This window comes from Schistocerca piceifrons, chromosome 3 (genome assembly GCF_021461385.2).
Source record: "Schistocerca piceifrons isolate TAMUIC-IGC-003096 chromosome 3, iqSchPice1.1, whole genome shotgun sequence".
Classification (NCBI taxonomy): domain Eukaryota; kingdom Metazoa; phylum Arthropoda; class Insecta; order Orthoptera; family Acrididae; genus Schistocerca; species Schistocerca piceifrons.
Window position 1 is genome coordinate 397038929 of NC_060140.1, and position 13743 is coordinate 397052671.

The window sequence follows — 13743 nt, forward strand, 5'->3', positions numbered from 1 at the left end:
ATAGTTTAAGCTAATTTACATTTATTTTCTATGTAATAAAGACAAATCTCTTGTCAGTGTGTGTGATGACTAATAATGCCTCTGGTCAACTTGAAATCTTTGATACTGTAGTTATATTGCAATCTTTGGCTTGTTTATAATGTGTAAATCCTGTATTCGTATCTGTGGCTAAGTGTGTTCAGCGATGTTTACGAAAAACAAGATATATGTTTCCAACAGTGCCTAATAAAAGTAATATACATCTAGTGAAAGTTTTAACTTGTGAAATTGTGAAAAACAAGACACAATGGTTTCAAAAATACGTCCTAAAAAAGATATATATACCTGCAGAAAGATTTATCTGTAAGTAACACCTCAAAACGTAAATTAAACTGTAAATATTTCGTGTAACTGTACCACATGTAGTGATTATTTGCTCTTATACGTTAAACATAAATTATGCTGTAAATATTTCGTGTTACTGTACCACATGTAGCGATTATTTGTTCTCGTTTCTGTCTAGCCACAGATACTCAACCACCCACACAATGGGTACAAAAAAGCACTAAATGTATATACCATCTGATGATGAGTTGCTAGGCAGCTCGAAACCGGTCATGGTTAAATAAAATACATCTACATAAAAGGCGACTGGTTGCAGTAATTTCTGAAAACCTTTTATACACATCTTGGTTTAACAATAAAACAAAAATGGCATTCAAAATATTTGCACTTCTGCAGCAGTTTTCTTAAAATTTGTTACTAACAACACTGTAATTGTTTTGTGTCATTTCTTTGATTATTTTTTCTTACATGTAACCGAACTAAAACTTCCAGTATGTGTTCTGCTGATTAGAAAGTGAGTCCATCTGATGAAAGGATTATGTCACAAATTTTTCATATGATTTCGTTTTGAATGATGATATTACATGTATTAAATTATAATTTCAAACACATTCTACACTAGGTATTGATCTTATGTTTATGGGTTATAATCAATTTTTTTGTAAGGTGTTTCTCAAATGCTTAAATCCCATTAATTCAACTTAAAATTTACATGATATTTCCAAACTTATGCAATGTTTGAACTGTTTACTTCTACTCTGTATTCCAGCAAGTTGTTCACTGAACAATTTAGTCCCACTATTTTACACACCACATGTCATCAATAAATATTTGAGCATGCTTGCCAGAAGTACTGCCAAACTGTCGTATTACATCTTTTTGTCAGTGTTGTAAAAGTGCCTTCAAGTGTAACAAACTTCTCTACTTCCCCTCCTCTGGATATAGTAGTTCATGAAAATAAATGATGTATCAACACTTTACATAATCTACTGTGTGAAATTTCAGTAGTGTGCAAATATCAGAATATATGGTTGGTGTCCAATGTGGAGTCAGCAAGGCATTCATTCCTTTATGTCGCGAAGTTGACATAGGAAGATGATTTATTATTTTGAAAGTGGTCCGAGTACGACTCAGTGCCTTTAGTGGTCACACATGGCACTTAGCCACTCATTTTCTCAAACAGTCATGGTCTTTCACTGGTTCAAAAAGAAATAATTTGCTTGCAGTTAAAAATCGTTCTGATGCTGAGGAACAAGAGAAAAAGAAAAGTTTCTTGGATACGATCCCTTTTGAACTTAGCAAACTTGACATACTTTTAGAATCGTACTGTCACACATCGCTTTATATTTTGCATAAGAGTCTTCATATTAACAAGAAAGAATGAAGGTTATACAGCTTGTTTATGTCGAAACAATTACAGATGAATTTCTAGCTCAGATGGAAGGGAAGAAAATGGTCATGATGATTTTTCACCTTTTAAGGCTACCCTGGCATTCAAAATTCGTGGCAACCACATGAAAATTAAATCTTGATGACAGGATGGAGATTTCAGTTCTTTTACCCCCAATAAAGGAAGCATCTGAGACACTGTGCTACTTCACCTGATAGATCAGTGCTGTACACAGCTAGTAGATTCTCGACTGCTCAACCATTACTGAAGGCTCAAATTAAAAATAATAGATTAGATAAATTTCAGCCATTTGTCTGCAAGTAATTTTTGCAATATGTACTTAAGCAGTGCAATGCTGTAACAGCCAAATAAAAACACAGAATATGGAATACAATGTTAGGTTACTACTTCAGCTCACAACTTTGTAAGCTGAACATAGTACATACAGCTGATCTGGGGGGGGAAAGAAAACCACACACGAAAACTAAAGATGTAAATAAATACAACTAGGGGTCAGCAATTAATGATTCTGAGTTTAATCTGTTCTGTAACAAATGATTTCAAATGTAATTTCCACCTCACCTATGCACAAAGTTATGCCAAGATTGATGCTTGCCCATCTTGGTTCAGAGTTCCCACAGTCACAGCATCGGTCATTTCCCGGAATTTTCAGTAACTGCTCCCACATCCTGAAATGAAACACATTTCATGGTCTCAATTTTTTCTCATTAATTTGATAATCATATACCAGAATGGAAACATTTTAATGTGTTAGAAAGTATCAACAGTAACAATACAAGGGCTTTTTTAAGTGTATTATGGTTTGCTTCAAATATAAATTCTGAAACTTTTGGCATTCTCTTCAGAAGTGCTGTTGCTTGTTTGGCTGTGTGAGCTGTTGTCCCATCTAGCATAAAAACAGCACTGTCTGGATTTGAGAAAAGACTTTTGTGGACTGCCTGAGCATAGACAGGAACAATCCTTGGCTTATAATAACTAGCACCGACAGTCCTTTTTGCATCAACCACATGCAGTTCAGTTTTTCCATAGCCACAGATGCCGCCAGTGACCATATCTTCAATCCTTGCTTTGGTCTGTGGAAATTTTCTCTAGTTAATTTATACAAATTGGACGTTGCGTAAAGCTCTACTGGACACTCATGTAAAGAGAGAGAGAGAGAGAGAGAGAGAGAGAGAGAGAGAGAGAGGAGCCTTTTCCTCTTTTCTCCAGGGTTAGCATCGCAGGATCCATCAGATATTATTCTTTCACAAGACGCCAGACAATCAAACAACATTTTTTTCTGACAGCATAGGTTCTGTATGTTGGACACGTTTTCTAGGACTGTCCACAAATGAAGGTTTTTACTGTTGTCCTCCTAATGATCTTTGATTTTTAAAGTGTTTTATGCGAGTTTTGTTGCTGCCTAATTCTGTTGCTGTCACTAGCACCTAGAATTTGAGCAATTTTGATTTTGGATATTCTATTGGAATGGAGGGCTTGAATCTGGGAATGACTACGTTTATGTTTTGGACCAATATTTCAATGACATGATTATTTAATAAGGAGAACACAAACAGCAGTATGCAGACAAAGTTAAAAATTAATTTAACTAAGTAAATGTGTAAGTCCATTACACTGGAGAAAACTGGACTTTTATAAGTCTTTTTTTTATCTCCATAAGTAAAATTTAGAGATAAAACACAAGTATACATAAAAAAATCACTGAATGAAAGATTTTAATTAACTTATAAAAAAATAGATGTGTGTTAAATTTATGAATAAGATCTGCTTTGTAGAAGTGCACCACCATAATAACACTCACTAGCAGCAGACAAACAACTGTGGGAATGTGTTCACTATGATTCACTGAGATTAACATGAAGCCAGCACAATCTGTTGGTGTGAAGTGCTACTATCTCCACAGAGCATCAAACCTCAGTGGTCTTGTGAATGAAAATGGTAGAAACTTTCTCTCCACCCTGTAGATGTAGTCCCCTTGACAGATGAACCATATCTTAAGAGTTCCGTTCCACATGTCTTATTAGAATTTATTACAGCTAGTACAGCTAATATGGGACCATATAACATACTTTACAGTTAATGACATGTACCATGTAAAACACTACACACACATTGGCTTACCAATGTTATTGGTTTTACCATGATCCCCTGTTTTTATTTTGCCTCAATTATTCTTTGTACTGACAAATTGTTATTTCTTGAGACCTAGTAAATATCAGTTTATCCTCACCTATGCACCTAGTTTTTGGCACCTGTCCTCTATGTGTGATGTATTGGGCCATGGTTTGGTTTCTTGTAGTGTGACTGTGAAAACTGTCATTTAGCACTAAAGACAAAAGGAAAACTTCATTCATACTTCAGTTTCATGTTCCCAAGATTTTAATTTTGAGATTCAGCACAATATATGCCACTTAGTGCAATTGTAATACATATGGTATAAATTAAATTTTTACTGTTGTACCACTGCTTATGTATGACACCAATTCATCAATATTGGGATAAGTCATCATGTCTTTTATATAACGATCAGTACAAGAGAATTATATGTCTTAATAAGAATTATTTTAAGTTCCTTATATTTTTTTTACTCTTTGAATGATAGTATTTCCCGTGCAGTCACATACATGACACTTCTAAGAATAAGCATGAATAATTACAATTTATAGCTACAGATTTCTGGGTTTACCTTCTTGACCCCATCTAGTTAATGTGGCTTTTTAATAGTGCATTAATGCCCACCCAGAAGAAAACAGCTGATATTATGCTACAGATATTGCATTATGATGTGGTAATGGTGGGGCCTGTCACCTTTGGCTTACACTAACCCTACAGAATGATACTGTGCTAAATGATTCAGATATAGGCAGATTGAAGAAAAGCTTTTCTTTTCAATTTAGAGAGCACGCTTCGTCAAAGTGAACACTGCGCTATGAAGTTGCAAGAGTGGCAGTTATTCTGACTTTTGTTAGACTAAGTAGCCTGCACTTCTTTCACTTACTGAAATTACTCAACAATAATATCAATTCAGGCTTGCAATAATTCTTGTCAGCTGAATGATCGACCTGAACCAATAATCCAATCCCACAATTTGTCACTTTATAATGTAGCATGTCATTCCATAAAGGTCTGACACGAAATTGTTGACCACCAGTTAACTTCTGGAGAAATGTCTGTTATTAGTTTGCTATGCCCCATTAAGTTGTTGTCTCTTTAGTACAGTTACACACTGTGTGGGCAATATACTGAAGAGATAAGGACTCAACATAGTACACCGAAACAACAACACAATACAGAACAGACTTGGAACAATACATCATCTACACTGACAAATACAGCCAGTCTGGTTAGTATCAATTAACTTACAATTACTGTCCATCCGCATACATGTGTCAAACATGCATGAATTTTAGAAGCAGGTATACAGAAAATCTCTGAGCACTGTAACGTAATAGCTCCCATTCAACTTTAGCTGATCGCCCTAATAGCACAGAGTCTGAACATAGAAACTGATTTAAAAATACTCAAAACTAGTAACAACCAACCTGTCCAAAAATTAACAGAAGAAAATTGTCACATCCAAAAATCAATAGCCCAGGGAAAGAAAATACTACACAAATACATATCATGGTGCAATAAAATTCTCTCTGCCATAACAGAACAACTATATAAATAATCTCCACTCCATAACTGCATATGGACACCTTCTGAAATTAAATTCTCTTCTGTATACTCCACACCATTCACTCTACCTGTCTATCCGTAACATCCCAAATGCACACACACCAAGAAACAAAGGAATAGGGTAGGGTTGTTTCGAGGAGGAAACTACACAGAGAGGTCATTGGTCTCATCAGATTAGGGAAGGACAGCGAAGGAACTTGGCCATGCCCTTTCAAAGGAACAATCCTGGCATTTGCCTGGAGCGATTTAAGGAAATCACGGAAAACCTAAATCAGGATGGCCGGACGCGGGATTGAACCGTCATCCTCCCGAATGCGAGCCCAGTGTGCTAGCCACTGCTCCACCTCACTCGGTAAATACCACACAACCATAACATCATATGAAATGGTGGCACAAACTATGTGCTTAGCTAACAAACCACACAAAATGATTATGTAACAACAACAGCAAACGAAATAATCATGTTAACTCAACATGAAGAAGCATTTGCAATGACAAAAGCAAAGGAAATACGCATGTTAACTGTACACAAACAAGGGAGAAACATCAAAGCATTATAAACTATACAAAACGTGCTTAATAACCTGATATATAGTGTTTCCCAGTCAGAAATGAACAGAAAAAAGAACAATAAATAAATGTTTCACTGTTTGCAGATGATAACACTGTAGATTGTGCAGTAAATTTCAAGCTATCAGCTTACACAACTAATAGTTTCATGCAATATGTGTAAACAAATGTATATATCCATTACAATTCCACATTTACTATAAAAAAAGATCTTTAGACATATCATAAACGAACAACATACATGCCGCAACTCAGTAATATATGCCTGAACACTGCATTGTATACAAACTAAAGTAAAATATTTGACTCCTAATAATGATTCCTTCCTAATAATGATTCCTTTTCAAATTACTTTTGTGCCAAAAGAGCATATAAAGTAAACAAGACGTAAACACTTAACAGCAGCAATTCAGGACGAAAATAAACCACTGAAGATAGCACAAAAAGTGCTGAAATATGTATAGGTGAAAACAAAACTGTGAAACAGTGGTGCCTAACAAGTAATTCCTCTCAGGTTTTTTTCTTTTTTTTTTTGTAATCGTTTCAATTATGACATTGAATTGGGAAAGAATGGGGAAGTAAGTCGGCTGTGCCCTTTCAAAGGAACCATCCCAGCATTTGTCTGAAGCAATTTACAGAAATCACGGAAAACATGAATCAGGATGGCCAGATGTGGGATTGAACCATTGTCCTCCTGAATGTGAGTCCAGTGTTCCAAGCCAAGTGATCCTAGTTCACACTGTACAGATTCCATACAGCCTTGTTGCCCCATAGACGATTGGTGAAGAGGTGTTCAAACACTGGGTGAGCAATGGTTTGGTATGCTGGTGAACTGGGAGCAGTGATGAACCTTCACACTTGACACACCTTGAGTTGCTGCCAGATGGTAAGTGGCAGTTCACAACCCTCAGCTCAGAGTGGGTAAGGGGCTGGGGTTCTGTAGGTGCCCTGATCCCTTCAGGGTGTGTAGTGTCAATCAAATCTAACTAACTAGGCCTGGCTGACCCATACACTGCACCCATAGTCCAGCTGCGACTGCATGAAGGCTCTATAAAACTGGAGCAACTGTGCTCTGTCCAGGTCTCAAGAACTGTGGCTAATACATTTGAGGATATTCAGTGCCTTCTAGATCCTTGCCTTCAGGGCCCTTTAGGTGTGGTAACCACAACAGTTTTGAGCCAAATATGGGGCCCAGAAACCTCATAGAGACTTAGGAAAGGAAGAATGGTGCCCCACATACGCAATTCAGGTAAATTAAAAATAAATCACAAACGATTAAAATGGACAAACATTCACTTTTTTGCAGAAAACTGAAAACAAATAACTCCTCATGGTGTGTCAAGCATGAAGATTCATCGCTGCTCCCAATTCACCAGCATACCGTACCATTGTTCATCCAGCTTTGGAACACCTCTTCACCAATCATGCTGTACACATCATACTGTTTATGGCTATGTCAAAGAGGGCACATGTTACAACAGTGTCCTGAGAAACACCATTCTCCTGTTCAAAACAATTTGACAGCATGTCACCAACTTGGGACCTTGAAAAGCACTTAAACAGGAGGGACCATATGAAGATGTGGAAGGTGGCCATAGAAGCCCCATTGTTGGAGGTGTCCCAGAATACTGTGTCTTCAAATATTGTTGTAGACTTTATTGACATCAAACAGTACAACAATACAGTAATGATTACACAGGAAAGCCTGCTGAATCACTGCTTGTAGCAGTGTAAACTTGTCAACAGTGGATCGAAATCTCCTGAATTCACACAGAGTGGCTAAGGAGTTGCCTGACTTCTAACACCCAGACTAGATGATGATTAATCATTCATTGCTGGGTCTTTCCCCTGAGCCTATAAGGCAACACAGTGGGAAGAGGTCACCAGAATGAAGATCATCAGTGACTTCCCACCGAACAGAATCCACGAGGACTGTAGAGCTGAAAGAGAAGTAGATGGCTGAGGATGACCCAACAGCAGCAGCAGCACAAAAAAGAGTGGGAGCGACTATGTTGAGGATGCACAGCATGTGAGATGTCATGAGGCGTTGCAAAACCTGACCCCGAGAGCAAGTGGAGGTTGAGACCCGTAACTTATAATGGGTACTGAAGTCTCCCAGTAGCATAAATGATCAGGGGAGTTGTTCTTGAGAGTCTATGAGTCTGTTGCACCGTGCAGAGGTAAATACAGTAGGCAAACAGTGATCGTCTGATACACAGGAATAGCTGCTGCAACTGCTTGCAGATCAGCAGCGAGGGGGTGAGCAGAGCACAGTAACCCCCCCCCCCCCCCCCCCATCGGCTCTTTCCCCAGAAGGTCATTCTTGCGATTGAGGATATAGCCCAGTAGTAGACATGCTTAAGCTGTAAAAGGTGTTTTCTGCAAACACAAGCACAGAAGGCATTTTTGTATTAGTAAATTTCAGTTCCTCCAAGTCTCCTGAACCCACTGTTCCACCGTAGTATGGGAGCCATTTATCACGGGGGGTAGCGTTCTCACCCTGTCTTCCCACCAGGATGGGGAGATCACAAAGGTAGAGGCTCACTTGTGGAGCAAATTGAGTGCCTCAGTCCAACATCAAAGACCATCAGCACTGAAGATAAATATCATGAGAGACATCAGAGAGGTGGGGGCAGAGGGAGGTGGGGGCAGAGGTGGGGGCAGAGGGAGGTGGGGGCAGAGGTGGGGGCAGAGGGAGGTGGGGGCACAGGGGCAGAGGGAGGTGGGGGCACAGGGGCAGAGGGAGGTGGGGGCACAGGGGCAGAGGGAGGTGGGGGCACAGGGGCAGAGGGAGGTGGGGGCACAGGGGCAGAGGGAGGTGGGGGCACAGGGGCAGAGGGAGGTGGGGGCACAGGGGCAGAGGGAGGTGGGGGCACAGGGGCAGAGGGAGGTGGGGGCACAGGGGCAGAGGGAGGTGGGGGCACAGGGGCAGAGGGAGGTGGGGGCACAGGGGCAGAGGGAGGTGGGGGCACAGGGGCAGAGGGAGGTGGGGGCACAGGGGCAGAGGGAGGTGGGGGCACAGGGGCAGAGGGAGGTGGGGGCACAGGGGCAGAGGGAGGTGGACGGGGGGGAAAGAGGTGGACGGGGGGGAAAGAGGTGGACGGGGGGGAAAGAGGTGGACGGGGGGGAAAGAGGTGGACGGGGGGGAAAGAGGTGGACGGGGGGGAAAGAGGTGGACGGGGGGGAAAGAGGTGGACGGGGGGGGGAAAGAGGTGGACGGGGGGGGGAAAGAGGTGGACGGGGGGGGGGAAAGAGGTGGACGGGGGGGGGGAAAGAGGTGGACGGGGGGGGGGAAAGAGGTGGACGGGGGGGGGGGGGAAAGAGGTGGACGGGGGGGGGGAAAGAGGTGGACGGGGGGGGAAAGAGGTGGACGGGGGGGAAAGAGGTGGACGGGGGGGAAAGAGGTGGACGGGGGGGAAAGAGGTGGACGGGGGGGGGGGGGAAAGAGGTGGACGGGGGGGGGGGAAGAGGTGGACGGGGGGGGAAAGAGGTGGACGGGGGGGGGAAAGAGGTGGACGGGGGGGGGAAAGAGGTGGACGGGGGGGGGAAAGAGGTGGACGGGGGGGGAAAGAGGTGGACGGGGGGGGGAAAGAGGTGGACGGGGGGGGAAAGAGGTGGACGGGGGGGAAAGAGGTGGACGGGGGGGGAAAGAGGTGGACGGGGGGGGGAGGTGGACGGGGGGGGGGAGAGGTGGACGGGGGGGGGAGAGGTGGAAGGGGGGGGAGAGGTGGACGGGGGGGGAGAGGTGGACGGGGGGGAGAGGTGGACGGGGGGGGGAGAGGTGGACGGGGGGGGGAGAGGTGGACGGGGGGGGGAGAGGTGGACGGGGGGGGGGAGAGGTGGACGGGGGGGGGAGAGGTGGACGGGGGGGAGAGGTGGACGGGGGGGAGAGGTGGACGGGGGGGAGAGGTGGACGGGGGGGAGAGGTGGACGGGGGGGAAAGAGGTGGACGGGGGGGGGAAAGAGGTGGACGGGGGGGGGGGAAAGAGGTGGACGGGGGGGGAATAGGTGGGGGTGGGGGAAAAGAGGTGGGAGGAGAGGGGATGGTGGAGAGAGAGGGGAGGGAGGAGAGAGAGGGAGGGAGGAGAGAGAGGGAGGGAGGAGAGAGAGGGAGGGAGGAGAGAGAGGGAGGGAGGAGAGTGAGGGAGGGGAGGTAGGGAGGGAGGAGAGGGAGGGAGGAGAGGGAGGGGAGGGAGGGAGGGAGGGGAGGGAGGGAGGGAGGTAGGGGAGGGAGGGAGGGAGGTAGGGGAGGGAGGGAGGGAGGGGTGGGAGGGAGGGAGGGAGGGGTGGGAGGGAGGGAGGGAGGGGTGGGAGGGAGGGAGAGAGGGAGGGAGGGGTGGGTGGGAGGGAGGGGTGGGTGGGAGGGAGGGGTGGGTGGGAGGGGTGGGAGGGAGGGGTGTGAGGGAGGGAGGGGTGGGAGGGAGGGGTGGGAGGGAGGGAGGGGTGGGAGGGAGGGAGGGGTGGGAGTGAGGGAGGGGTGGGACGGAGGGAGGGGTGGGACGGAGGGAGGGGGTGGGACGGAGGGAGGGGTGGGACGGAGGGAGGGGTGGGACGGAGGGAGGGGTGGGACGGAGGGAGGGGTGGGACGGAGGGAGGGGTGGGACGGAGGGAGGGGTGGGACGGAGGGAGGGGTGGGACGGAGGGAGGGGTGGGACGGAGGGAGGGGTGGGACGGAGGGAGGGGTGGGACGGAGGGAGGGGTGGGACGGAGGGAGGGGTGGGACGGAGGGAGGGGTGGGACGGAGGGAGGGGTGGGACGGAGGGAGGGGTGGGACGGAGGGAGGGGTGGGACGGAGGGAGGGGTGGGACGGAGGGAGGGGTGGGACGGAGGGAGGGGTGGGACGGAGGGAGGGAGGAGTGGGAGGGAGGAGTGGGAGGGAGGAGTGGGAGGGAGGAGTGGGAGGGAGGAGAGAGGAGAGAGGGAGGGAGGAGAGAGGGAGGGAGGAGAGAGGGAGGGAGGAGAGAGGGAGGGAGGAGAGAGGGAGGGAGGAGAGAGGGAGAGAGAGAGAGAGAGATCGACGTTGTCAGACTGCTTACTTCCTGTCTCCGTCAACAACTGGCGCTTCAACTTTGATATTTTGGTCTGGGGAGGCTTTGGAACCACCACTGTGGCAGTGATAGGATCAGTACTGGATGGTGGACCGCACTGAACCTTTGGAGGGGCAGGGAGCTCTGCAATGTCAGGAACCCCAGCATTTTCCGATGTTCTGGGGCAAGGTATGGGATTCAAAATCACTGCAGCAGCACAAGTGCATTGACAAAAGCAGGTACTAGAGCTGACACTGGCAACCCCTATTTGTGCAGCAGCCTCTATTTTCTGAACTGGTTGTTTAAGAACTGAAGCAAATGAGGTAGCAAATGTGTGGGCTGCTTGGCCTTATAGATCATTTCGGCCCAACCATGCAAGATGTGATTTGTTGTTTTAATCTATCGTATCTTAGTTTCTCCAAGGAAGACATTGTAGTCCACACTCCAGAAAGAGTGATACCCAGAGCAATTTACAAACTTCACAGGAGATGAACAACCAACTTCTTCTTGAGCAACTTTACCACATTTGCCACTAGCAGCTTTTCCCTTAGATCCTAGAGTGGCATTTAAAAAAGTGCACTCGGGTGGGGACAGTGTCGCATGTTTAAGCGAAGAAAACCTGCCTTGAAATGCTCTGGGACTTTTGTGTTATTGAAAGTGACAATGAATGAGTTGGGTTTGCCCAGATCGTCTTCCACTCTTTCATGATATCCTGCACGTCAACAACGTCTACTTGGGCTCACTCAACTTTCAGTTCTTCTTTGGGTGGCAGATCCCTGCACGTGACAACACCTTTACTGTAGTTGAAAGTGGTGTCCAGCTCGATGTCAATGGGATATTCCTTTCACTTTCTGCATGTTTTTTGCTTGTTAGAAAGTAAATTTTGACTAACAGTGTGCCATTGCACAACCACTTGACAGATTTTAATGTACCTGCAATCCCCTCTAAACCCTTTTGAATGTAGACTTCCTCAAATCTTCCCTCTCTTCCTTTAACTATAAAAAAAGACATTCTGACCTGCAGCATGCAATCTGTTACTAAATACTGAACTACTCTTACAAACTCCGAGTCTCAACGGCTCATCAAACGAGGCCTCTTGAGCAATTCGGTGTAAATACCTACCAGCGTCCCACCCATTCTGCTGGGAGGAGGAGGAGAAATTTTCGAGGGGTCCATCTCAGTTCCACAAGCAGCTAGGGAAAGAATGGTCCACCCAGACAGAGCCCTGTGTGACTTGGTAAGCGTCATACAACTCTAGTGTATCAGTTTCCGCAGAGGTTGCCCACTAACAACTGTTCTACCTCAACAGCCACGGATCTCATTAGCATGTGGCATACCTTGCAATTGAGGTTTGATTTTTAATAGAGGTTTTTACCATTCTTACAATCCATGTGGTTAAGCCAAGATCTCTGTTCCCTGTGACGCACAACATTCCACCACTGTGCCACACAATTGTTGCCGAAGCATGTCCAGAGCTTATGGTGAAAGAGGCTTGGTGGAACCTACCAGTCCCCAGCTCAAGAACCCTGCTTTGTCAAACCTGTGCCTAGACAACATGCTGAGCACCTGAGGGCATCAGCTGGTGTTGCTGAGAAAGAATGAGGACAAAAGGTCTTGGTGTTCAGTCTACATTACAAAGATAACAGTTAATATGAAACAGATGAGAGATTTTGAACTTCAGCATTCATCTACATGCTTGCAAAAAGTCTGGCATGTGATTGTGCAAGTGGTTACCAATAATGACTATGATCGCCATTTGTTAGAAAATCTCTCCTCAGTTTTTTGATACGAAGAAGACAGTTTTCCATATTCCTGACTTATCTTCTACAGAAGATCTTCCTACTCTTTCCTTTATCCTACCAACTGGTATCAACTACATCTTCTTCTAGTGTCTACTATTCCACATCCAGAACACGTTTCTTACATTCCCCTTCCAGTATATTATTAATTTGTTTAGTTTATGTTGCATTTTGAAACCTTTTCATTTCCACATGAAAATTCCATATTAGATTGAGGCTTTGTCACATAAATTTCTTCACAAAAATAAAGCTCAACAGTATGAAGTAGAATCGAGCATATGAGAACCTTGCTCAACATAAGAATTAGTACTGTCATTCAAATTTAGTTTAAGGTTACTTTATTGTGAAACATTTCTGATAACCAAGAATATATAAAAAAAGAAAACAACTGACAGCTGTTTGCATTTATAAAGAACAAACCTGGCTTTACGATTTTTGTCAGGGGAAGGTCGTTCTGTGCTGTCTCCAGGTCGTGCACCTCCTGAATTACCACTTGGTGAATGGCAATCATTTGTGTCTGATCCTGCATTGTTGTTGTCCATACCATTACCATCCTGATTCAGACTTTGTTGCAATGCTGCTCCAATGCCTTGCTGCATAGCTGAAATCCAGCACTGAAGCATTTCCTCTGAATCTGCTTGCAGCATGTGACTCCTGTCCACATGCATCATTTAATTACTACAGTATAGCACCATTTTGTAATTAGCTGCAAAATGCTGAAAACTTATTGTAATTTTATGGAGAATATATTTTCATGATTTGAACAAGATGATGATTATTTATTTACAGATTTTTTTCCCTGAGAGAAAGGGCGAACAGGTCCTCTTTACATTGAACTGGTTAGCCTTAAAAGAGTTAATATTACTATATACATACATAACAACAACGGAAAAATTGTGCTGATTTCCAAATAAACCACTTATTATCACCA

At 44.6% G+C, this 13743-nt stretch overlaps 1 protein-coding gene across 1 annotated transcript in view; it reads right to left on the reverse strand.

The window, feature by feature from the left end:
- Nucleotides 1-13743, reverse strand: part of LOC124789587 (arf-GAP with coiled-coil, ANK repeat and PH domain-containing protein 3) — a 137792-nt gene that overhangs the window by 54243 nt on the left and 69806 nt on the right. The window contains exons 9-10 of the mRNA XM_047256996.1: nucleotides 13233-13466; nucleotides 2297-2403 (exon numbers count right to left, since the gene is read on the reverse strand). Coding sequence (XP_047112952.1) covers nucleotides 2297-2403; nucleotides 13233-13466 — 341 coding nt within the window. The remainder of the gene's footprint in view (nucleotides 1-2296; nucleotides 2404-13232; nucleotides 13467-13743) is intronic.